Source organism: Engystomops pustulosus, chromosome 8, assembly GCF_040894005.1.
Source record: "Engystomops pustulosus chromosome 8, aEngPut4.maternal, whole genome shotgun sequence".
NCBI classification, from domain to species: Eukaryota; Metazoa; Chordata; class Amphibia; order Anura; family Leptodactylidae; genus Engystomops; species Engystomops pustulosus.
In genome coordinates, this window is record NC_092418.1 from 65,275,754 (window position 1) to 65,296,379 (window position 20,626).

Below are 20,626 nucleotides of genomic sequence, written 5' to 3' on the forward strand. Positions count from 1 at the left end.
TGCCCCTAGTCGAATCACGATCGCTTGAACCCCCATACAGGGGAGAACTAATTTAGGGAAAGATGGGAGGGCTCCATGAGTGTAAGCTAGCGTAGTGCAAGCGGGAGGTGAGGTCTTGCTGAAAGGGCAGGCCTTGCCCGAAGTTTGTGAAGAAACCCCACCCCGACCTATCCCCACGCATGGGCAACCTCAAAGGTACGTTAGAGGAAAAATTTAGTATTTAGGGGGGATTGTGAAGGGGAATATCTATACATGAGCTTTATAGTTTTATAGTTTTGTACATGAAGGGGAATATTTGTATATGAGCTTCTAGTTTTATATTTTTATACTTTTATATAGCTGGCAAATACTAAAGTTTTTCCTCCTCAGCAATATGCTCAGATATAATACTTAAGATGGCGCCGGCATCCACACAGCCAACACCTTATATCCAGGAAGAGAACAACATTCCTGATTCCAAGAAGGCTTCATCCCTCATATCGAAACTCAATGCCCAGGACATTATCTGTCCAGATACTGGAACTGACCAACCAGGGCACATCGGATGCTAGACAAATTTGCTTAACCCTTGCCCACTATGATGTATAACCACACCTTTCTCTCTTCTGTATAAAAGCTACAAACACGGAAATAAAGTCAATCTTGCTGTCATGAAAGCTAGAGTGCAGAGCTTGCTTAAGATTAAAACCTGAATAATCTTATCTCAGATTTTATCTTGAAATCGTGCACACTTGCTCTATCTAATTTGGAGGTGACTGACTGGACCGGTTAATTGTCGATTACGACCCTGACACTGTATAGAGAACATTTATACAAAACGGTTGTACAACATACAGCTATGAAATAGAAATATTGACCATTGGGCCTTGAAGGAATAGCAGTTATATATCTTTAACTATTCAAAGAAAATATATTGAACAGGACCCACTGGTTTCTACTTCATGCCCAACCTATTCATCAAAGCAGAGGTATTTCCAGAATTGACTAAAGCAGTCATTTCTTGTGTGTCAAGAACCAGCCGGAACCCAGTTAATATTTTTTTTCTATGAATTGCTTCTTTTTAAGGCCTTTGTTAGAACATTGTCATTTTGTATTGCAATGGTTTCATGTGAAAGTGGAAGTCCTAAAAATTAATACCTGATCACTTGGCCATATTCGATAGTGAAAATGGAGATGTCATCAGCATCAGATCAATGGAGGTCCAATACCTGAATCTTGCACTGCTTAGTAGTTCTAGGCTGTCTATTTAGCAACTTCTATAGGGGACTCTCTATAAGGGATAGCTAATCAACAACAAGGGACCAGACATCACATTTATCTAATGTTAACGGTCTTGGTTCATATAATTCACATACTTAAACAAAATTTTTTGTTGTTGAAGATTTTTCTTAGTATTCTGCAGCAGTGACGATGGTACACGTACATGCACTTCTCTTCTGGGGTAGATATCTTCTACATAGCTTGGTTTCCACAAGTCAAGCTGCAATGAAACAGAGTGCATCGGAATGCATGATAGTTAAGGATAATTCATGTTTTGCATATTAATGGAAAAATACCTAATACATTGAGTAGGTTACACTGCATATATTATATGCTGGGCTCCTCCAGGAGAGTTGTAAATTTAACTTATAATATAACAATCATTTTCTTATGTTAAGCACGACAAGCATTAAAAGAGTTGCTGTACAATCTTTGTTTTCTATGTGATGATAAAACGAAGATGATTGTAACTGTGTGACACTACTCAAATGCGTTTGCTGATAAGCTTGATTTTTCAACTAATGCAATACCGTGGGTCTGTCAGACTTCTTGTATGGTACAAAACAGGTTGTGCTCTGGTTATGTAATAGTATGCAAGTCCAAATTCATATATGAAAAAAAAGGAAACTGGCACTCACCAACGTCTTCTTCTTTAGTCCATTTTTATTAATGCATACTTACAAAAACAGTATTCATAAAACTGCAAATAGCCCGACAGCTGTTTTGCACACACAGGGCTTCATCTGGCTTGCTTGACCAAACACTACAGAGTAGGAGGGGACATGGGTTGGCGTTCCCGTATTATGGCTAAGAATAGAACATAATCTCACCTGCGGATATATTTTCAAGCCAATGGTAAGGTGTAGGGTTAATTTTAATTCCTGTTATAATGTGAGAGTGGAAGTACCTATTGTATATATTGTAAACAGGTGCACGAGAAGTATGAATGCCACAATTATGTGCAAAATTAAAATGTTGCAAAATCCATGCAACAATGTTGTAATGTATAAGCTTTATACATTAGGAAATATCTCTTTGTTTGTAAAGCTTATTACATAGGTCTACAAAGTACAATGCCGTATTACTGAAAAGCATTTATAAAGAGGATACTTATTCACAGTATATGATTGGTTATTATAGGAATATGTTCATGTCCAGTCTGTCATTCAGACCATTGGGTCCTAGAGCTCTTGTTCGTAATATCCATCTGCCTTCTTTTTGCAGCAATAGACGCTGTCTGTCTCCTCCTCCTTTTATCATGAGTAGGCATTATGGCATTGTCTAATGTGGTCTGTAAGTCTTGGAGCTCCATTACCTGTTCTTATAGCTCTTACATGCTCTGTGAACTGTATACTTAATTTCCTTATGGTTTTGCCAATGTAAAACTTGTTACATGCACAGAAGATCACATAGACTATGAAGTCTGTTTTACAAGTAATGCGATGTTTTATTTTATTCATGTCCCCCGCGGATAACTTTTTTCATTTTTATGAATTGTAATCAGTGGTTGCAACTCCCACACGGATAACTTCCTTTTCGGTATACTAGATTCTAACCAATTTTCTCTTTCTGCTATCTCTCCTAGATCCTTGTCGGCTTCGATGATGTGCCAGTTGGATTTTATGGCTGATTTTATTATTTGTGCTTGTGGAGTATAGTCAAACGAGAATGTAAATCTACTGTTGTTATCCTTACATCTGTTTGATTTTCTAGGTTTGCCTTCATTACGTCAAATATCTCTATTTACCTTGGTCCTATGGAACGCTTCATCCATTAGTATCTCCGGATAACCTCTAGATAGTAGTCTCTTTTTCAGTTCTTGAGCTTGAGTTGCAAAGCCATAGTCTGTACTATTAATTCGTGATATTCTAACGAACTGGCTGTAGGGCAGTGCCTTCTTCAAGTATTGTGGGTGGTAGCTTTGGTAGTGTAGAAGTGCATTTTTCGCTGTACTTTTACGGAAGACGCTCGTCTCCAACACATTCTCTTTCTCCTCAACTAGTACATCTAGGAATTCTAGGTGATGGCCTCCAATGTTATATGTAAAAAACATATTCATTGTGTTCTGCATATTCAAATACTCCACCATTCCTTTGAAACATTCATCCGAACTATTCCACACTATGAAGACATCATCCACATATCTCTTAAATATATATTTGTCCTTAATATGGTAAGTTTGGGCATATTTTCATTTCCTCATGTTTTGAACAGCGATAGGTACCTGAATATTATGGGATATCCCAGTAATGCAAAATAATAGTAATATGAATTGACTTTGTGTTGCACCAATAGAAATATAGATGCAATTAGAGGCAGTTGTAATAAGAGTTTAAAATGCCACAATGGGGCACATTTACTTACCCGGTCCAGTCGCGATCCAGCGGCGCGTTCTCTGCTCTGGATTCGGGTCCGGCCGGGATTTATGAATGTAGTTCTTCCGCCGTCCACCAGGTGGCGCTGCTGCGCTGAAAGTCATCTCATCGCGCCGGAATGCACCACCTCGGACCAGGTGAAGGTAAGCGCTCCCCAAGCGACACTTTTTCGGTTTTTAAATGCGGCGGTTTTTCCGAATACGTCGGGTTTTCGTTCGGCCACGCCCCCCGATTTCTGTCGCGCGCATGCCGGCGCCGATGCGCCACAATCCGATCGCGTGCGCCACAATCCCTGGGCAATTCAGGTACAATCGGCGCAAATCGGAAATATTCGGGTAACACGTCGGGAAAACGCGAATCGGGCCCTTAGTAAATGACCCCCAATGTCTTTAGTGTTTGGTCAAGCAAGCTAGATGAAGCGGCGTGTGTGTGAAACAGCTGTCGGGCAACTTGCAGTTTTATGAGTCCCTGCACCTTTCCCTCACTCTACGTAATTGTCATTATGATACTGTTTTTGTAAGTATGCATTAATAAAGATGGACTAAAGAAGAAGACGCTGGTAAGTGCCGGTTTCCTGTTTTTTCATATTTCTTTTTTGTGTAATGTTATAACTTATAATATTATCATGTAGTTAACACATAATCCTAAAGGCTGAACTAGCACTAAATAATAATAATGAAATAAACAGCCGACATTCTGCTGTTACACCCTGTCAGAGAGAACTTTTTATCAAACTTTTGTACTCTAATCTCCCACAATAACATGCCCCCCATAATCTCAATGGGAGACTGTCAGGTCTTGCTGGAAGTGCAACAGTTTACCAACTGTAATATGCTGCATTACAGACTGTTTTGCAATGTTTTTTCCATTTTGAGAAAACAAATCAAAAATAGTTAAAAACTAATTAAATACAAAAATAACTTAAATGTCCCCAATGTCCCTTTTATTTTTAAAGAGGACATTTCACTATCTTCACCAACCTCACATATTTGCATGCATGCAAAAGGAATCATTCTGCAGATTTTGACTTAGTCAAAGTTTCTCTATCCCCCACCATTCCTGAATAATGTCATTAATGTTATTTAAGATCTCTCCAGCCCAAGAAGATCATTTTGGCAAAATATGGCCTAATTGACATAGTTTCTATACCCAATATGCTAATGTGACTTCTCTAAGATTGATTTTCTTGAGCAAAAGCAGAAAGCCTGGCTTCATCGATTTGACAGTAGAGATAAAAAAATAATGACACAGATCATAATCTAAAAAAGGATCAGAATGCCAGAATCCTTGTAGTGCATTTAGGAATGCAAAGGGTTGAAGTGACCCCTCCAAAATTGCTTGGTGTTGACAAAAACGTAAAAATCATCACAAAAACACATTTGGTATTACCATGTTTATAATAAGTCACATAAAAAGACATCATTATTGTACCCACCTTAAAAAAAACAAAAAAAAACGACAATCTATGCCCATATCAGCTCACAAGCAGAAAAGAACACAAAATGATTCAAAAATTGTATTGGGGCTCAGATATCATATGTCTTTTCTGCTGTTCAGATTTTTCTTAGTGTTTTTTTCCTTATTAATAAATGTGAAGCTTTATGAGTTAAGGTCTCTATATAATTGGCAACATTTTAAACAAAAAAAAACCAAAACGTCTCCAAAAAGTTGCACAGTTGGACCTAATTTTGTGCCAATATTATAAAAATCACAACAGTGAAATCAGGTGATAACTCAGGGAACACTGCAGTTATCTTGACCATGACAAACTGTGAAGGTGGACTGTCTCAGCTGCAAAAAAGGTTGCAAAAGTAGACATGCTAAGCCGAAAATATACACGTGTCTATTCATCCCACAATAAGTGAGATTTAAACCTCCATTAAAAATAAAATATTTTATACCTCTCAGGAGAAAGCAATGCAATACAAGTGATTTTTCCCCAAATGAAGATTTTGAAGATGTAGAAAAACTCAGAAACAATAAAAAACATTTGAACTGTGTAGTATCATAATTCCACTAGTCCATAATAACAAATAAATGTAACATGCTACATCTGGTATTTGGTCAATGCCAAAAAATTAAGTTTCAAATCAATGCAAGAATTGATTTTTTTTTCTTTCTTCCAGAAAGTTCACAAAATGGTGTCACTGCAAATTGCATCTCTTCCTGCAGAAAATGAACCCTATATGGTTACATTATTGGAAGAATAAAAATGCCACAGCTTATAATGTGCACAAACATAATCTATATACCATAGAAGAAAAGAAGTAATCCCGCACTTCCACGGAAGGAACATAAAATTTCGTCCTTTATTCTATTTGTTTAAAATCCATCATAGAGCAGTAAACATGCTTCCTCCTATTGTTTCATTCTATTCGGACTTAATTAGGACTTACTGGTCCTAACTGGATGAAACACGTTGGATTTTCAACTGTGACCGGGTGCATGTATACTGCTCTATGATGGACTTTAAACAAATAGAATAAAGGACGAACTTTTATGTATCTTCTGTGGAAATGCTGGAGTACTCTTTTATTCTGTCTAATACTGGAAGGTGTTTCAAGCGTTCTCTGAGCACCGAGGGTGCTGTTGCACATGAAGTGGAGAGCTGGCTTTACATTGTGTTATCACATATACCATAATCTTGTACTCTGCACAGACATGTTAGGAATTCTACATGCACTTTACGCATAAATGATCACACTTGCTACACATATTGACTGCATATATACCCACATTTACCTTCACATACACTGCATATATGGATGTTCATAATTCACACATTGACTTGAGCCAGACATACACATACTGACCACATACATGAATACACTATTTCTCAAATTTACCACTTAGATAATTCATCCACAAATTCACTATATACCTTAGAGCACTTATACACACTATCATCACATACATTGGTTACAAATACACAGATTCATCATATACTTGGGTCACTCATCCAAACATTCATATATGAGGCCAAGCATGCACACATTCATTACATATTCATACACTCATACACACATTTATCACACCCATATGGGTACTCATACACACATTCCACTGGATGCTAAGATTTTGATTTCTTTTATTGAATTTCAATAAAATTTCTTTAGATACTCAATGGTGTTTTGATTGTCCTTTTGCAATGGAACTATTAACCTTTCTGAGATTTTTTTACATTGATCTAACTAAAAGTGCTCCATTATAATACAATACCGCATCAAGTGCATTTTAACCTACCTCTACATCATTGAATATTTCTTTGATGTATTCAGCTTGACTTGGTGTCTCTGGGATAATGCTTAAAACTTGGTCTCTAAAATATAAAAAAATGATTGAATCAACTTCATGGGAACGTGATATTTTCCATGTTCTGTCTATAACATATACATATAGTGACAATTGTAAATGTATGCACATTTAAGTTGTGCATACATTTTCAGAAGAGGTATAGTTAGTGTGGGGATTGGGAATTGATGGACCTAGGCTCCAAGCTCAGTGAGCTGCTCAACACCCCTTTAATTGTATCTGCAAAGCACAATTCTGCCAAAATACACAATAGAGCAAAGTTCTACCCTAAGCTTTCTGTCCTACTGAATTGTTTTAGGCCTTCAGTCATCAGTATACCAGGATCACAGTAGCCTTTTTTACTATAGGATGTTGGATAGAGAAATTGTGCAGACAACAAAAAGATGGAATAAATGCCTGCATGAATATGGCTGCAATCAAAGCTGTAAGAAGTTGTCATGACAGTCTTAGCTGGATGGACCAGACAAAATATGTCTTGCAGGCTGACCCCTAGTTGCAGGCTGACCCCTAGTTATGTTCCAAAGTTGTGTTCCAGTGAGAAGATATCTGTTTCTATAATTGTATGGCATGTGGTAAAGAAAGTTAAATTCCAAACTATATTCTAGGTAAACTTACTTCCCAAATCCAATTAGAATGTATTCCTGGGTTAACATTTCCCTCTAAATGATTGTTACAAATAAACCCAGACAGATCTGTTTTGACAGTCATTCACTGATAAATTAATTATAAAGAATATTGCTATTTTCCATTGGAAAAAAAAACATCTATGTTACAATATTTTCTCTTGTGGTAGGACATTCCATAATTTACCATATATACTCAAGTATAACCTGACCCGAGTATAAGCCGAGGCCCCTAATTTTACCACAAAAACCTGGTAAAACATACATTTTTTACTCGAGTATAAGCCGAGTTTGGGTTTTCAGCACATTTTTTTGTGCTGAAAAACTAGGCTTATACTCGAGTATATATGGTAATTACTTGTAAAGATCCCTTTCCTCTGTAAATGTCTAAATCTTTTTTCCTCAATCTGCAATGTATGTCCCCTCGTTCTTTGCATGGTTTATGAAAATAATAAATTGTGTGCCAGATATTGAAGACTGTAAATATATTTGATGTATAGATGTAGATCATATCAACTCTAAAGCATATTTTTCCAAGCTAAACAAGCCCAGACAGACCTTCCATCCCAACCATGCCTGACCATTCACTCTATCTAGCTCCCCTATATTCTTTTGGGTATTTGGAGACCAAAACTTGATCAAATTCTGATGTATTCTATTTTATACCGCCTAACATTGTCCTTCCTTTTTTACCACAATACCCAATCCTATTTCTTGTCCGCAATTCTAAACCATTTAATTTAAGTTTGAAAAGTGGGTAAATACAATGAGTGAGATTTATTATATGCTTAGGCCTCTTGATGTATCTGGCAAGCTCGCTGGTTTTTCAAAAGAACGTAGGTTCCGGGCATTCTACCCCTGTGCCTGCTCCCTCCATCAGCCGCCGTGATGGTATGGAGGTGGCATATTCCCCATTTTAATTGCAGAAAACTGACATAGAAACAATAATAAATCTCCCCCCAATGAGTCTATTTTCCATCACACAATCAATTCTTTACCCATGTGAATATATTATTCCCAATTCCTTGAAACTGAAGCTTTAAACTAGATGGTTGTGTGGTGCAGTATTAAAAACTTTTGCAAAATCTAGGAAAATTACCTAAGGAACAAGAGTAATATTTAGATGTTTCCTAACCTCCTCATAAAAACCAAGCATATTAGTTATACATGATTTGTTTCTATTATCTGTTACCCAGGCACAGTAGGTCATCTATGTACATGTGGCTGGGCTATGCCTATTACTAATGATGTGCACCATTTCTCACTAACCAATATGGGCAAGTCAACCATTATTTTTTACACAGAAGACCACTAACTTTTCTGTTGACTTCAAACCAACATTTGACATATCTCTATGTATAGTTTACTGTAATTGTCGGGAGCATAGATATGTCCTCTCACAAGGTCCATTTACACCTGCCAATACAAACCACTTGGCGGATATTGCACTTCTTCTAATTTACAGTTTGATGGCTCTAAGTGCACCCCTATTTACCCAGGTGATGTACTGATGATAATAATGCACTATTTATGCTACAGTACATAAAAGTGCTTTAAAGCGTAAATACAAAGTTACCTGGCCAAAAATAGTTTAAGAACAGCTGGACAGAGCCTTTGACAACAATTCCAATGATAACTTTATCATGCTTCTTCCTAGGCTTAGAACTGCTAGATGTAGAGGGGAAAGCTCAACATTATGGGAAGTGAGGGAAACTGCTCTGGCCTCAGTGCCCTTAGCTGATGTGACAGCCAGGAAGTACCTGCGCAGTTCAGAAAAAGCTAAAGATGACTTTATAAGACGGACTGATATACCACAGTGGACAGAGCAGTTTCCCTCACTTCCCATAATGTTGAGCTTTCCCCTCTACATCTAGCAGTTCTAGCACACAGATTATTGCACACACATATACACCTTTGTAGACCTATAATCTAATACAGCCTTATGACTACTATAAACACTACCTGCTATGATGTGTGAGTCAGGCTGTTCAGCAGATGCCATCATCCTCCTTCTCATCCCAGCACAGTGGGTGATAGGGAGCACAGAAAATGGAGAGGACATAGCACCCAAAATTAAATAGCCTTCATCCTATGTATCAAGTTGCTGTGCTGATCCCCTTCTCTTTACTCACATAGCCTTGTTAAAGTTTACAGAGAAGTTAGTGGTGTGCAGTGAAGGCTTTGTGAATGATAATGGATTTCTAATTAAACTGAGAAGCTGCATAGGGAGGAGATGGACTGTGTGTGAAAACATAACAGGATAATGTAGACAGAGCAGAAATAATGGAGGTGCTGCTGCTGCTTTCTGTAGTTGCTGTGCAGAGACCAATGGTGCATAGCTCCACTCCCTCACCCTTCTCAATCCATAGACTGCATCTCCTGTTCCTTCCTTTTTCACTCTACGGATCTGTCTTAGCAATCAAAATTCCAAGTTGACAAGAGAGGGCAGGATGATAGCAGAGGATTAGCAGAGAAACAGTTGTAATAAGGTAATTAATTTATATTGGAAAATGTTACTTCTGCTCTAAAAAAAAACTTTATAAACTTTTCAGTTGCACTTTAAATGTAGTCATGTGGCGACAGTGTGTAATGAGGCTAAATGTTCATAAGACCACCAAAACTTCTGGCTAAGCTAGAAGTGCCAATACATTCTGCAGGCACCATGGAAGGTCATGCTGAAATTTCTGTTTAGCCCCTGGAGGACTGTAGTTTCTAAATTGGAATTATTTTTCAGGTGTTCCATTTTTATAGCATCTCTTAACTCGTCTCGACTGCCCGCTGACTTTAGATATCAGGGGGTGCAGGTCCTGAGTCTGCAGTGACATTTTTAGACGTCCCCCGGGGGACTTTAATGACCTTATGCGGGACATATAACTAAAAACATACATACACACTAAAAAATATTAATAAATATTCATAAAAATTCATTTCCCCATATAATAAAAAAATATCTCAATATAAGACTTTTATCAGACCAATTTATCAGTTATTGTGTCTCTGTTTACAAAAGCAGAGCGTGACATTTAACCCCTTAACGCTCGTTAAAGCTCGTAGAGCTATGGCGCAGAGGTGCAAGGAATATATGAAGAGGGCTCACGGGCTGAGTCCTCTTCATTCAATAGTGGGGGTTGTTGCATATTGCAGCAAACCCCCACCGCTAATAACCGTGGTCGGTGCTTGCACCGATCGCGGCTATTAACCTCTCCGTTGCCACCGGCAAAGTCGCCGGCGGCATTTAAAAGACGTTGGCACGTGGGCACCGACATCTTTATTCCGATCGTCACTCCCCCGAACATCATCGGGGGGGGGGGGGGACGACGATCGGTTGCCATGGTAGCCTCGGGTCTTCGTTTTACCTGAGGCTACATGTCTTCTGCAGATTCATTACAACAGGCTCATTGTAATGAATGACCTGAAAAAATTCCATATATTGCAATACATAAGTATTGCAGTATATGGTAGGAGCGATCTGACCATCTAGGGTTAATGTACCCTAGATGGTCTAAGAAATAGTGGAAAAAAAAAGAAAAAAAGTTTAAAAAATAAAAAAAATTATAAAATATTAAAAATTAAAATCACCCCCCTTTCCCTAGAACTGATATAAAACATAATAAACAGTAAAAATCACAAACATCATGGGCGTCGCTAGGTCAAAAGATCCGGGGCTCGTGCCCCAGTTCTTCTTGTCTGTGCCCCAAATCTCCCTGGGCTGCTTCAGCCGATATCAACTCTTCTTGCATCCTCAGGATGCAGAAAGAGTTAACCACTGTGGAGGAGCACAGAACAGTCAGCTCTGTGCACCACTACAAAGTCCCTGCAGGGATAGGAGCTCAACAGACAGGGACTACTGCCACACTAACAGCTTCATGTTGTGGCTGGTGGTTGAGGAGAGAGGAGTAATTGCAGGCAGCCCCTCCCCCACATTGGAGTCAGACAGGAGGGAACAGCAGCCTTTCAACTGTGGATGAATCAAAAGAGGTATCAGCACGGATCAGAGGTGTGAGCAAGGCTCCAGGGGATGTCAGCAGGAAGGGTAAACAGGGTCAGGTGGTGTGAGCAGGGTGAGGTGTGAGCAGGGGTCAGGAGGTGTGAGCTAAGGTCAGGTGTTGTGAGCAGGGTGAGGAGGTGTGAGCAGGGGTCAGGGGATGTGAGCAGGAGTGGAAGGATGTGAGCAGTGGTCAGTGGATGTGAGCAGGAGGTGTGAGCAGGAAGTGTGAGCAAGGCTCCAGGGGATGTTAGCAGGAGGTGTAAACAGGGTCAGAAGGTGTGAGCAGTGGTCAGGGGATGTGAGCAGGGGTCGGAGGGTGTCAGCAGGAGGTGTGAGCAGGAGGTATGAGCAGGGGTCCGGGGATGTGAGCAGGAAGTGTGAGCAGGGGTCAGAGATTGTGAGCAACGGTCAGAGGATGTGAGCAACGGTCAGAGGATGTGAGCAGGAGTCGGAGGATGTGAGCAGTGGTCAGGGGATGTGAGCAGGAGGTGTGAGCAGGAGGTATGAGCAAGGGTTAGGGGATGTGAGCAGGAGTGAGAGAATGGGAGCAGTGGTCAGGGGATGTGAGCAGGAGGTCTCAACAAATCTGTGTCAAGTCCACACCATGCTGTGGAATGTGATGCAGATTATTGCTTGAAATGACATCAGATCAGGTGAAACAAGACAGGTAAAAAATCAATGTGGAAAATCTGCATGAAATCTGCAACACGTACAGTGGCATCTCTCTTTTTCAAGTCAGGTGTATGGCCTTCCTCAGGTCCTGTAGAAATATCACATATCACAAATACTCCAGTGTTTGGGGCAGAAAGATGGAAAATATTGGTGTTGTTGGCATTATTGTCAGTTCACAAAAGGGCATTTTACAGTAGAGGGTAGAATAGGGGGCATTTTAGTGTATTATTTGTGTAGTTCTTTCTGAATATTCCTATTGCAGTGTTTGGAGGAGCTATATTAGGGGTAGCAGAAGGACAACAATGTTAAGGGACCACGGGAGAGGGTATAATGAGAAAATTCACATTGGGCCTGATGAAGAAAGCAGAGAACAACTACAATCCAAGAACACATCACCTGCTGTCACTAGTGAAACAAGTAGGTATTTTATATTATTAGTACTACTGTTGTGAACAAGTGCATGTGGGCGTAGAGCATGTAGGTGGACACTACTGAGAATTTGGTAGATATACATTGGGGCCCATGCCCCTGATCTTTTGTGTAGCTAGCAACGCCCCTGACAAACACATTAGGTATCGCCGCGTCCCAAAATGCCCAATCTATCAAAATATAAAAACGGTTACGGCCAGCCTGTGACCTCCGAGACGTGAAATGGCACCCAAATGTCCGAAATGCGACTTTTACACCTTTTTACATCACATAAAAAATGGAATAAAAAGTGATCAAAATGTCGCACAGTCCTCAAAATGGTAGCAATGAAAATGTTGGCTCATTTCACAAAAAATGACACCTCACACAGCTCTATACCCCAAAGTATGAAAAAGTTATTAGCGTCTGAAGATGGCAAAAGTTTTTTTTCTTTTTTGTACACATTCGTTTAATTTTTGAAAATGTATTAAAATGCAATAAAACCTGTATAAATTTGGTATCACTGCGATTGTACCGAACCAAAGAATAAAGCTGAGGTATTATTTGGAGCGCACAGTCAAAGTCGTAAAAACTGAGCCCCCAAGAACGTGATGCATTTTTTTAAATTTTTTTCCACATTTGGATTTTTTTTCAAGCTTCGCAGTACACGGCATGTTAAAATAAATAACATTACGGGAAAGTAAAATTTGTTACGCACAAAATAATCCCTGACACAGGTCTGTACACGTAAAAATGAAAAAGTTATGGATTTTTGAAGGTGGAGAGCGAGAAATGAGCGAAAAAAAACCCTGCGTCCTTAAGGGGTTAAGGAACATGTGCTGTCATCAACCTTTACAAAGTGCTGCTGAGGTCCAAATGGGGGAGATATATCAGAAGTTTCTGGTAAAACTGTAAGACTGTAAAACTGGTCTAGCTGCCCATGGCCACCAATAAGAGCTCAGCTTTAATTTTATAAACAGTTGTGGAAAAGCTGGTTTCTGATTGATTGAGCCATGGGCAATCATTGCACATTATAACACTCACTTTCCATTACCCCTTTCCGACATTGGACGTAGTACTTCTTCACATGTGGCAGGAACTTGGCGCAACGTGACATAGTACTACATCCCGCTTCTTGCACCTGCTGCCAAATGGAGCCAGTGACAGAAGCCGCAGGTGTCAGCTGTATATTACAGCCGACACCCACCGCTAACATCTGCGATCTGAGATTCCCGGCTGTAACAGCATGCTCAGAGTGTTACATTACACAATGTAATACATCTGTATTACACTGTGTTAGGTAAAGAAGAGCTTGAACAAGCGATCAGAGTATCCCTTGTTCAAGCCTGTAAAAAAAAATAATTAAATAAATAAATAAAGTTTTTGTAATAAAAATAATGAATTAAATAAAGTGAAAGTCCCATAAACAACAACATTACCTATACACATTTAATAAAGTACAAAAAACACTAAATCATGAAAAACCCACATATTTGTTATTGGCGCATCTGTAACAATCTATACAATAAATCAGTAACATTATTGAACCCACTGAGTGATTGCCGTAAAAACAAAACCCCAAAAACTTGCCAAAAATGTACATTATTCACAAAATGTATTAGTATTTCTTCAGTAAAATTCTAAACATATATAAAAAAAAAAGACTATGTAAATGAGGTATCGCCACAATCATAGTGATCTATAGAATAAAGATAATGGGGCACATTTACTTACCCGGTCCCTGCGCGAACCCCATTCCGGACTGTCCGACGAGGATGAACTCTGCTGCGATTCATGAAGATCGTGCACCCGATATCGCTTCCCTGATCAGGTCTGCCAGGGTTCACAGCCTTCTTCCCGGTGCATGTAAATGCTTGGCTTGCGACAAAATTTTGAAGTTAAATTCCTAGGTTTGTCCAAATCCGTTGGATCGTCTGACTGCCCGCCCCCCGATTTGTGTCGCATGAAAGCCATCGCAATTGCGCCAAAATCCGATCACATGCACCAAAAACCCCTTTTTTAAATCCTAGTCCCAGCGGCGCAAAATGGAAATCGTCCGTATGTCCAACGAAAGTGCGGTCCGCGGGCCCTTAGTAAATGCCCCCCAATATGTTATTTTTATGGTACAGTGTAAAAATAAAGGAGACCAAAATGTTCGATTTTCTTTTCCTCCATACATATAAGAGTTAATAAAATCTCATCAATAAGCTAATGAACTACTAAAATGAGGTTTTTGTAAAGTGCATTTCATGTTGCAGATAATAAGCCCTTATATGTCCAAATTTCCAAAAAATAAAGATTGTATAACCATTAAAAGTGCCAATGTAAATCTGCTCTGAATGGCACAGTTTCCCTTTAATGCTTTGGCGTGTGCCCATCATATAGAAGGTTGCCCCATATATGGCATATAGTTATACTCGGGGAAAAATAGGGTATCAAAGTTTGTGGAGCTTTTTGGTATTTTATCCACTGAGAATGTGTACATTTTTTGAAAAACACATTCATTTGGACAAAAAAAGGTAACTTTCAAAATTGCACACGATTTTGTTTTAACCTCTGTAAAATCCTAAAAGGGTTAAGAAACTTCAATAAAGTTGTTTTACAGTTTTACATATGCTGAGGGTTGTAGTTTGTAAAATGGGGAAATGTATGGGGTTTTACTATAATTTAGGTCCCTCAATAGCATGATTTTGCAATTGTTAATGAAAATGGACAGGATAGGACTAGCAGCACTGTGCTGTTCCCATATGTATAGGATAGGAGAAGTAGTATTGTGCTCTGCCAATATATACAGGATAGGAGTAGTAGTACTGTGCTGTGTCCATATATACAGGATAGGAGTAGTAGTAGTGTGCTCTGCCAATATATACAGGATAGGAGTAGTAGTACTGTGCTGTGTCCATATATACAGGATAGGAGTAGTGGTACTGTACTGTGTCTGTATATATAGAATAGGATTAGTAGTACTGTGCTGTGTACATATACAGAATAGGAGTAGTAGTGCTGTGCTGTTCCTTAATAAACAGGGTAGGAATAGTAGTACTCAGCTGTGTCTTTATATACAGGATAGGAGTATATGGTGTACCCAAAGGAGAAGATGTGTGACATGTGAGGTACTAAATCACACTTCTGAGTCTGATTTCTCTGGTGGGCCCAAGACACCCCAGTCCGACTCTGCCTGCATCCCTTCTGCATCCTTTACTCCTTAAATAGTGTGAATATGTATTTTAATGTATAAATTGAGCTAAATGAATGTATTATTGGCAAAATTTAAACATTCTAAAGATTTCTATTGTGTTGTAATTGCAATAAAGCTCTTTTAGCTTGTGGTTTAACATCAGCTAGAAGCCATAAAACCAGGTTCCCTTGCATCATCAGTTTGTTTTTTTTTTTGTTTTTTTGCAGACCAAAAAATTTCTAGGACAGGCTCTAAAATGTTTTCACTATACAACGGATCAGTGAAAAACAATGGAAATGTGAAAAAGCGCATAGATAAGAATGCTTCAGTAAGACATCAGAGGAAATCATAAAAGTCAGGATGTGAACAAACCGATGTGTGAATAAACTCTGAAGCAGAAATTAGAGAATTTAAAAAAAGGCAAATCTTTCAAAATTATCACTAACTGTAATTTTCTTTAAATACAATTTTTTGACCTTTGACCATAAAATGCTTTGTGCAGCGCTGCATAGTCTGTGTGCGCCATATAAATAAAGAATTATTATTATTATACTGTTCCATTCATGCAAAAATCTTTTTCCTGTGAAATATTTAAATGAGAATAAAGTTCCTCAGGGGACATTTGCAGAGCACCACTGTGCTCCATCACCTCATTTTCAATAATCCCACCCCTTGCTGCACTGTTGCTCCACCCATTATCTTCACTCATCCCCCATAGCTCTACTAGGTCTCCTTCAGTTCAGCAAAATCTTGCTTCTGTATAGAGACCTTCACAGCTTTATCTTATCAATGGCTCATCTGCGACGGCTGTATCGACTTGTGCGCATGAACATGATTTTTTTGGACCCATGAGTGACATAAATGAGGTGGATGAGGATGAGTGAAAGCAGTGGGTGCAATGAAGCAGAAGCTGGGGTTATTGTAGAGGAGAAGGACTCTGTAATGCCTCCTGAAGAACTTCAGCCTCATTTCAGTATTATAGAATTCAGAGGATGGAAAATTCTGACTATAGGTGCAGGTGGTATGTGTGGACATAGCCCTACAAAACGTAGCAGTTAGTTTGGGGAGCAGGATCCCTATTCCGGTTAAGGCCTGCTTTACTATTCTTATTAGCGAAAAGATGGTTTATCTTTTCTCCTATAAAAAAGCCTTCAGCCTGTTGAGTCTTTTTCAAATCCCCCTGGGTGATATATGCTTAAATGTCCACCTCTGTGAAGGTTTTTAACTGTCTTGATTTTTTCAGTTGTGAATCATTTTATTAAAGAAGAATGGTGGCCCGCTAATTGGAAATTGCCTAATAACTCTTTCTAGATTTATGGGCAGCAACAATTGCATCTTAAAGGAAACCTACCATCAGGATCATGGATAATAAACCAAATACACTTACATGCTGGTGTGTGCCCCCTTTATCAGGATTTGCTCTTCTTTTAACTTCTTATGCCTTTGATATCTAAGAAAATATGCTTTAAAACTATGCAAATGAGCCAGAGGGGCTCCAGGCTCCATTAACTTCTATGGAGCATGGAGCCCATCCGGCTCATTTTGAAGCCTTTTAATGTAAAACCAAAGGCATTAAAAGCTTTAAGGAGAGCGTATCCTGACAAAGGGGGCACACAACAGCATGTAAATGTACTTGGTTTATAATCCATAATCCTGATGGTAGATGTCCTTTAAGAATCACTTTTGATGTATTTCCTCCTTAACATTTTAACACACTTCTCAATGTTCCAGGCCAACAAACTGACAAAACATCCACTAGAATGTGGTGAGACCTTGAAATCAGTAACACAAGGGCTTTTGATTAGTGGTACCTGAATTCTACTCACTCTCTTCTCTTAATAATTATAATAATTCCTTTATTTATATACTGCACACAGATTACGCAGCGCTTCACACAGCTTGCTGAATTGGTTCCTGTGCCCAAATGGGCTCACAATCTAAACAATCTAAGTGTGGGAGGAAACCGGAGGACCCAGAGAAAACCCAAGCAAACACGGAGAGAATTCTTAAGATAACTGTTAATAAAGACATGGTGAAATCTGTTGTGTGTGCTCTTCATCTAAGGCTTTTATAAATGAAAATTTAAAACTTAGATTAAGTGTTGTAGGGGTTCAGCTCAAATGTGGGGGGTCGGCAATGACAAAGCTCTCATGGACAGCAGGATTCAAGTTGAAACTGTGCATTTATTCCAGCAAAAACAGCAGTAACAAACAAAACATCAAATAAAATCCTTGCCTGTCCGGCTCTATCTATACACTTGGCGGCCCTCACTAGCCACTGGAGGGCTTCTCCCTGCCAGCATGAAACATACGTTCAGCAACCCTGTGTCACTCACGTGTGGCTCTCACACAGCCAGCCTCTGTGTCTCCAGGTAGAGAGCCACTTCTGACTGCTCCACACCCTTCTTTAAGGGGTTGCACACCTGGTGCATTGTTAGACACATTAGAATCTGGAAGCTTTGGTCTGGAGCAGTGATCACACTTCTGTCTCCACTCCTGCAATTAGGGTCCTGTACCAGGTCTTCCAAGAGACCAAAACATGGAAAACAGCTTCCAGTTTGACCCAATTCACTTTGTGGTCGCTGTAATACACATAAACACTCATTTTCTCTCCAATTCAATAGTGACCTTGTCACAGTGTTTTCATTTTGTTTATTAAACTACAATTCTAATAATTACATCAAGTACAATCAACCTATCATACCCAAAAGTGTGAGTTCAACAAACACCAGCATTTGGAATAAAGATAGCTATGTTACTCTCAACTTACCCATCATAATGAACTTGTACAGCCAATGTCGCAAATGCTGTGTAGGATAGAATAATCATGAAACTGTTGAGAGCCTTCATCCTCAAAGTAGCTGTTTCCTTTGCCTTGCTTAAAGAATATTCTTGGATGTAATTGTAGTCTTTTAGAAATAATTTAAGTCTAAAAGTAAACAAGTGCTTGAGATAACATTATCTATGTCCACACCTCTGCTTTCACATCATAAATAGCTGGGTTATAGACTCTGGAGCTATCAGTGTGTTTCATTGCTGCAATAAACTTCTATCACACATTAACTGCTATCATGGCTAATGCATAACATTTCTCTAAGAAAAAAAATAACAACACAAATTAGTAAACCAATTATGTGACAAGATAGGGCTTAGTAAATGAGCCCCAGTGTCTTTAATTCTATGGCTTTAGGTATTAAAACGCAGAAAAGGGGAAACCTTAGACAGTCCTAAATAAGGTTATTATAGCCTCAGGTGAACTACATTGGGTCATTTTCTATATAACAAAAACTGTACATTAAGGCAGAGGTAGCATTTCACTGGATCCAGTTAGATCCAGGGGAGGCCAATCAAATCCTGTTTATTAATTGATCATCGACAAGTATCAAGCAAGTACCACCTTATAAAGGCAAAAGGGTTTCCACAGTTTCTTGGGCAGAAGAATTCAAAGCCAAAGAGAAAAGACATCAGCAATTATTACAGGGAAGAAATTTTTATCTCCCCTATTCTGATATGGATTATAAGGTTACTTCAAAAACATTGTATTCAATCTTTCTACTGTGAAAGAGATTATTCACAATTAGAAAATGTTACAGACAAGTTGATAGTCTTCCTAGAAAAAGACATCCCAACTAATTTTTCCAAAGTCAGACTATGAAATACAGATTAAGAAATTGCAAAGAACTCAAGAGCTACATTTTACACTTCACAGGTTTGAGTTAGCATTTTAAATGCTTGACTTCATAACAATACAGAAAAGAGAAATTGCACAGAAAATTCAATTAACTGTTTGAAAGGGAGAGCCTCTTGATATTTGCAAAATTGCATCTGAAAAACAACATAAGACCACTGGAACATTAGGGCAGATATCTCAAGCAGCTTAAGAGTAAGACTGTGCTTAGTTGTCCATGGCAACAGACAGAACCTAAAGTACAGACTGACCCATTATGGTCAATGTGCTTTCTAAGATTTTTTTTTATACACGCACCAACATTGGCGCATGCACTATTTTACTTTTTTGCTTGAAAAACACCCTATTCAAGCCAAACTTTTGACTCGCCTTTTTCTTTAACTTTTGAGACTTTTTATGAGCTTGGACACTTTTTTTGCTCTTAAGACAGTTTCCCTTCAATGTTCACCATAGTCTAGTTTTCTGCAAAGTTATCACCTGAATCCAGATGTGAAAGTTGCAACTTTTTTAAGAAGTCACAAAAAATCGCAAATTCTGGCACAAATCTATGGCTGCCCCTGACAAGGTGTAGAAATTAGCTTAAGACTGATTGAGACTTTTCAAGACTTTGTTTTAAAAAGTCACAAATTCACTGGAGACCAAAAGCCACATGTATCAATAAGGAAAAAAAAACGCTAAGATGCATCTGACCAACATAAAAGCCAAAAAAGGCCCAAAAAACAAATGGACAAAGTCAGACTTATGATAAATATGCCCCTAAGGATCATTGAAAGAAACTTGACTGCACCTTACTCAAGTGCATTCTGTTGCCACAGAATAAATAGATCACATTCAGCTTTTTTTTACTTACATGAAAAACAGATGAAAAAGCAGCAAAAGTTACTATAAAAACTAAGTCACTGAGTCACCGAACTAAGTTTGACAGAAAACTAATTGCAATCTAAAGGAAAATCACCGTTTTCAGCAGTGATCATGTGCAACCAGACTCACAATTGTTGAAGTAGTTTTCTACAGGAATCAGACACACAGACATTGTCAAACAATCTTCCTGTGATAACATAACTAGAACTTTTGTTAAAGTCAATTATTATTTCAGGGTATTATTGCAAGATAGGATTTGAGT

At 38.8% G+C, this 20,626-nt stretch overlaps 1 protein-coding gene across 1 annotated transcript in view; it reads right to left on the reverse strand.

Annotated features, from left to right (window-relative positions):
• The window catches only part of LOC140075314 (carboxypeptidase O-like), a 48,330-nt gene extending 29,517 nt beyond the window's left edge, over positions 1-18,813 (reverse strand). The window contains exons 1-3 of the mRNA XM_072121023.1: positions 18,586-18,813; positions 6,879-6,954; positions 1,356-1,480 (exon numbers count right to left, since the gene is read on the reverse strand). Coding sequence (XP_071977124.1) covers positions 1,356-1,480; positions 6,879-6,954; positions 18,586-18,665 — 281 coding nt within the window. The 5' untranslated portion in view covers positions 18,666-18,813. The remainder of the gene's footprint in view (positions 1-1,355; positions 1,481-6,878; positions 6,955-18,585) is intronic.
• Between the last annotated feature and the right edge of the window lie 1,813 nt (positions 18,814-20,626).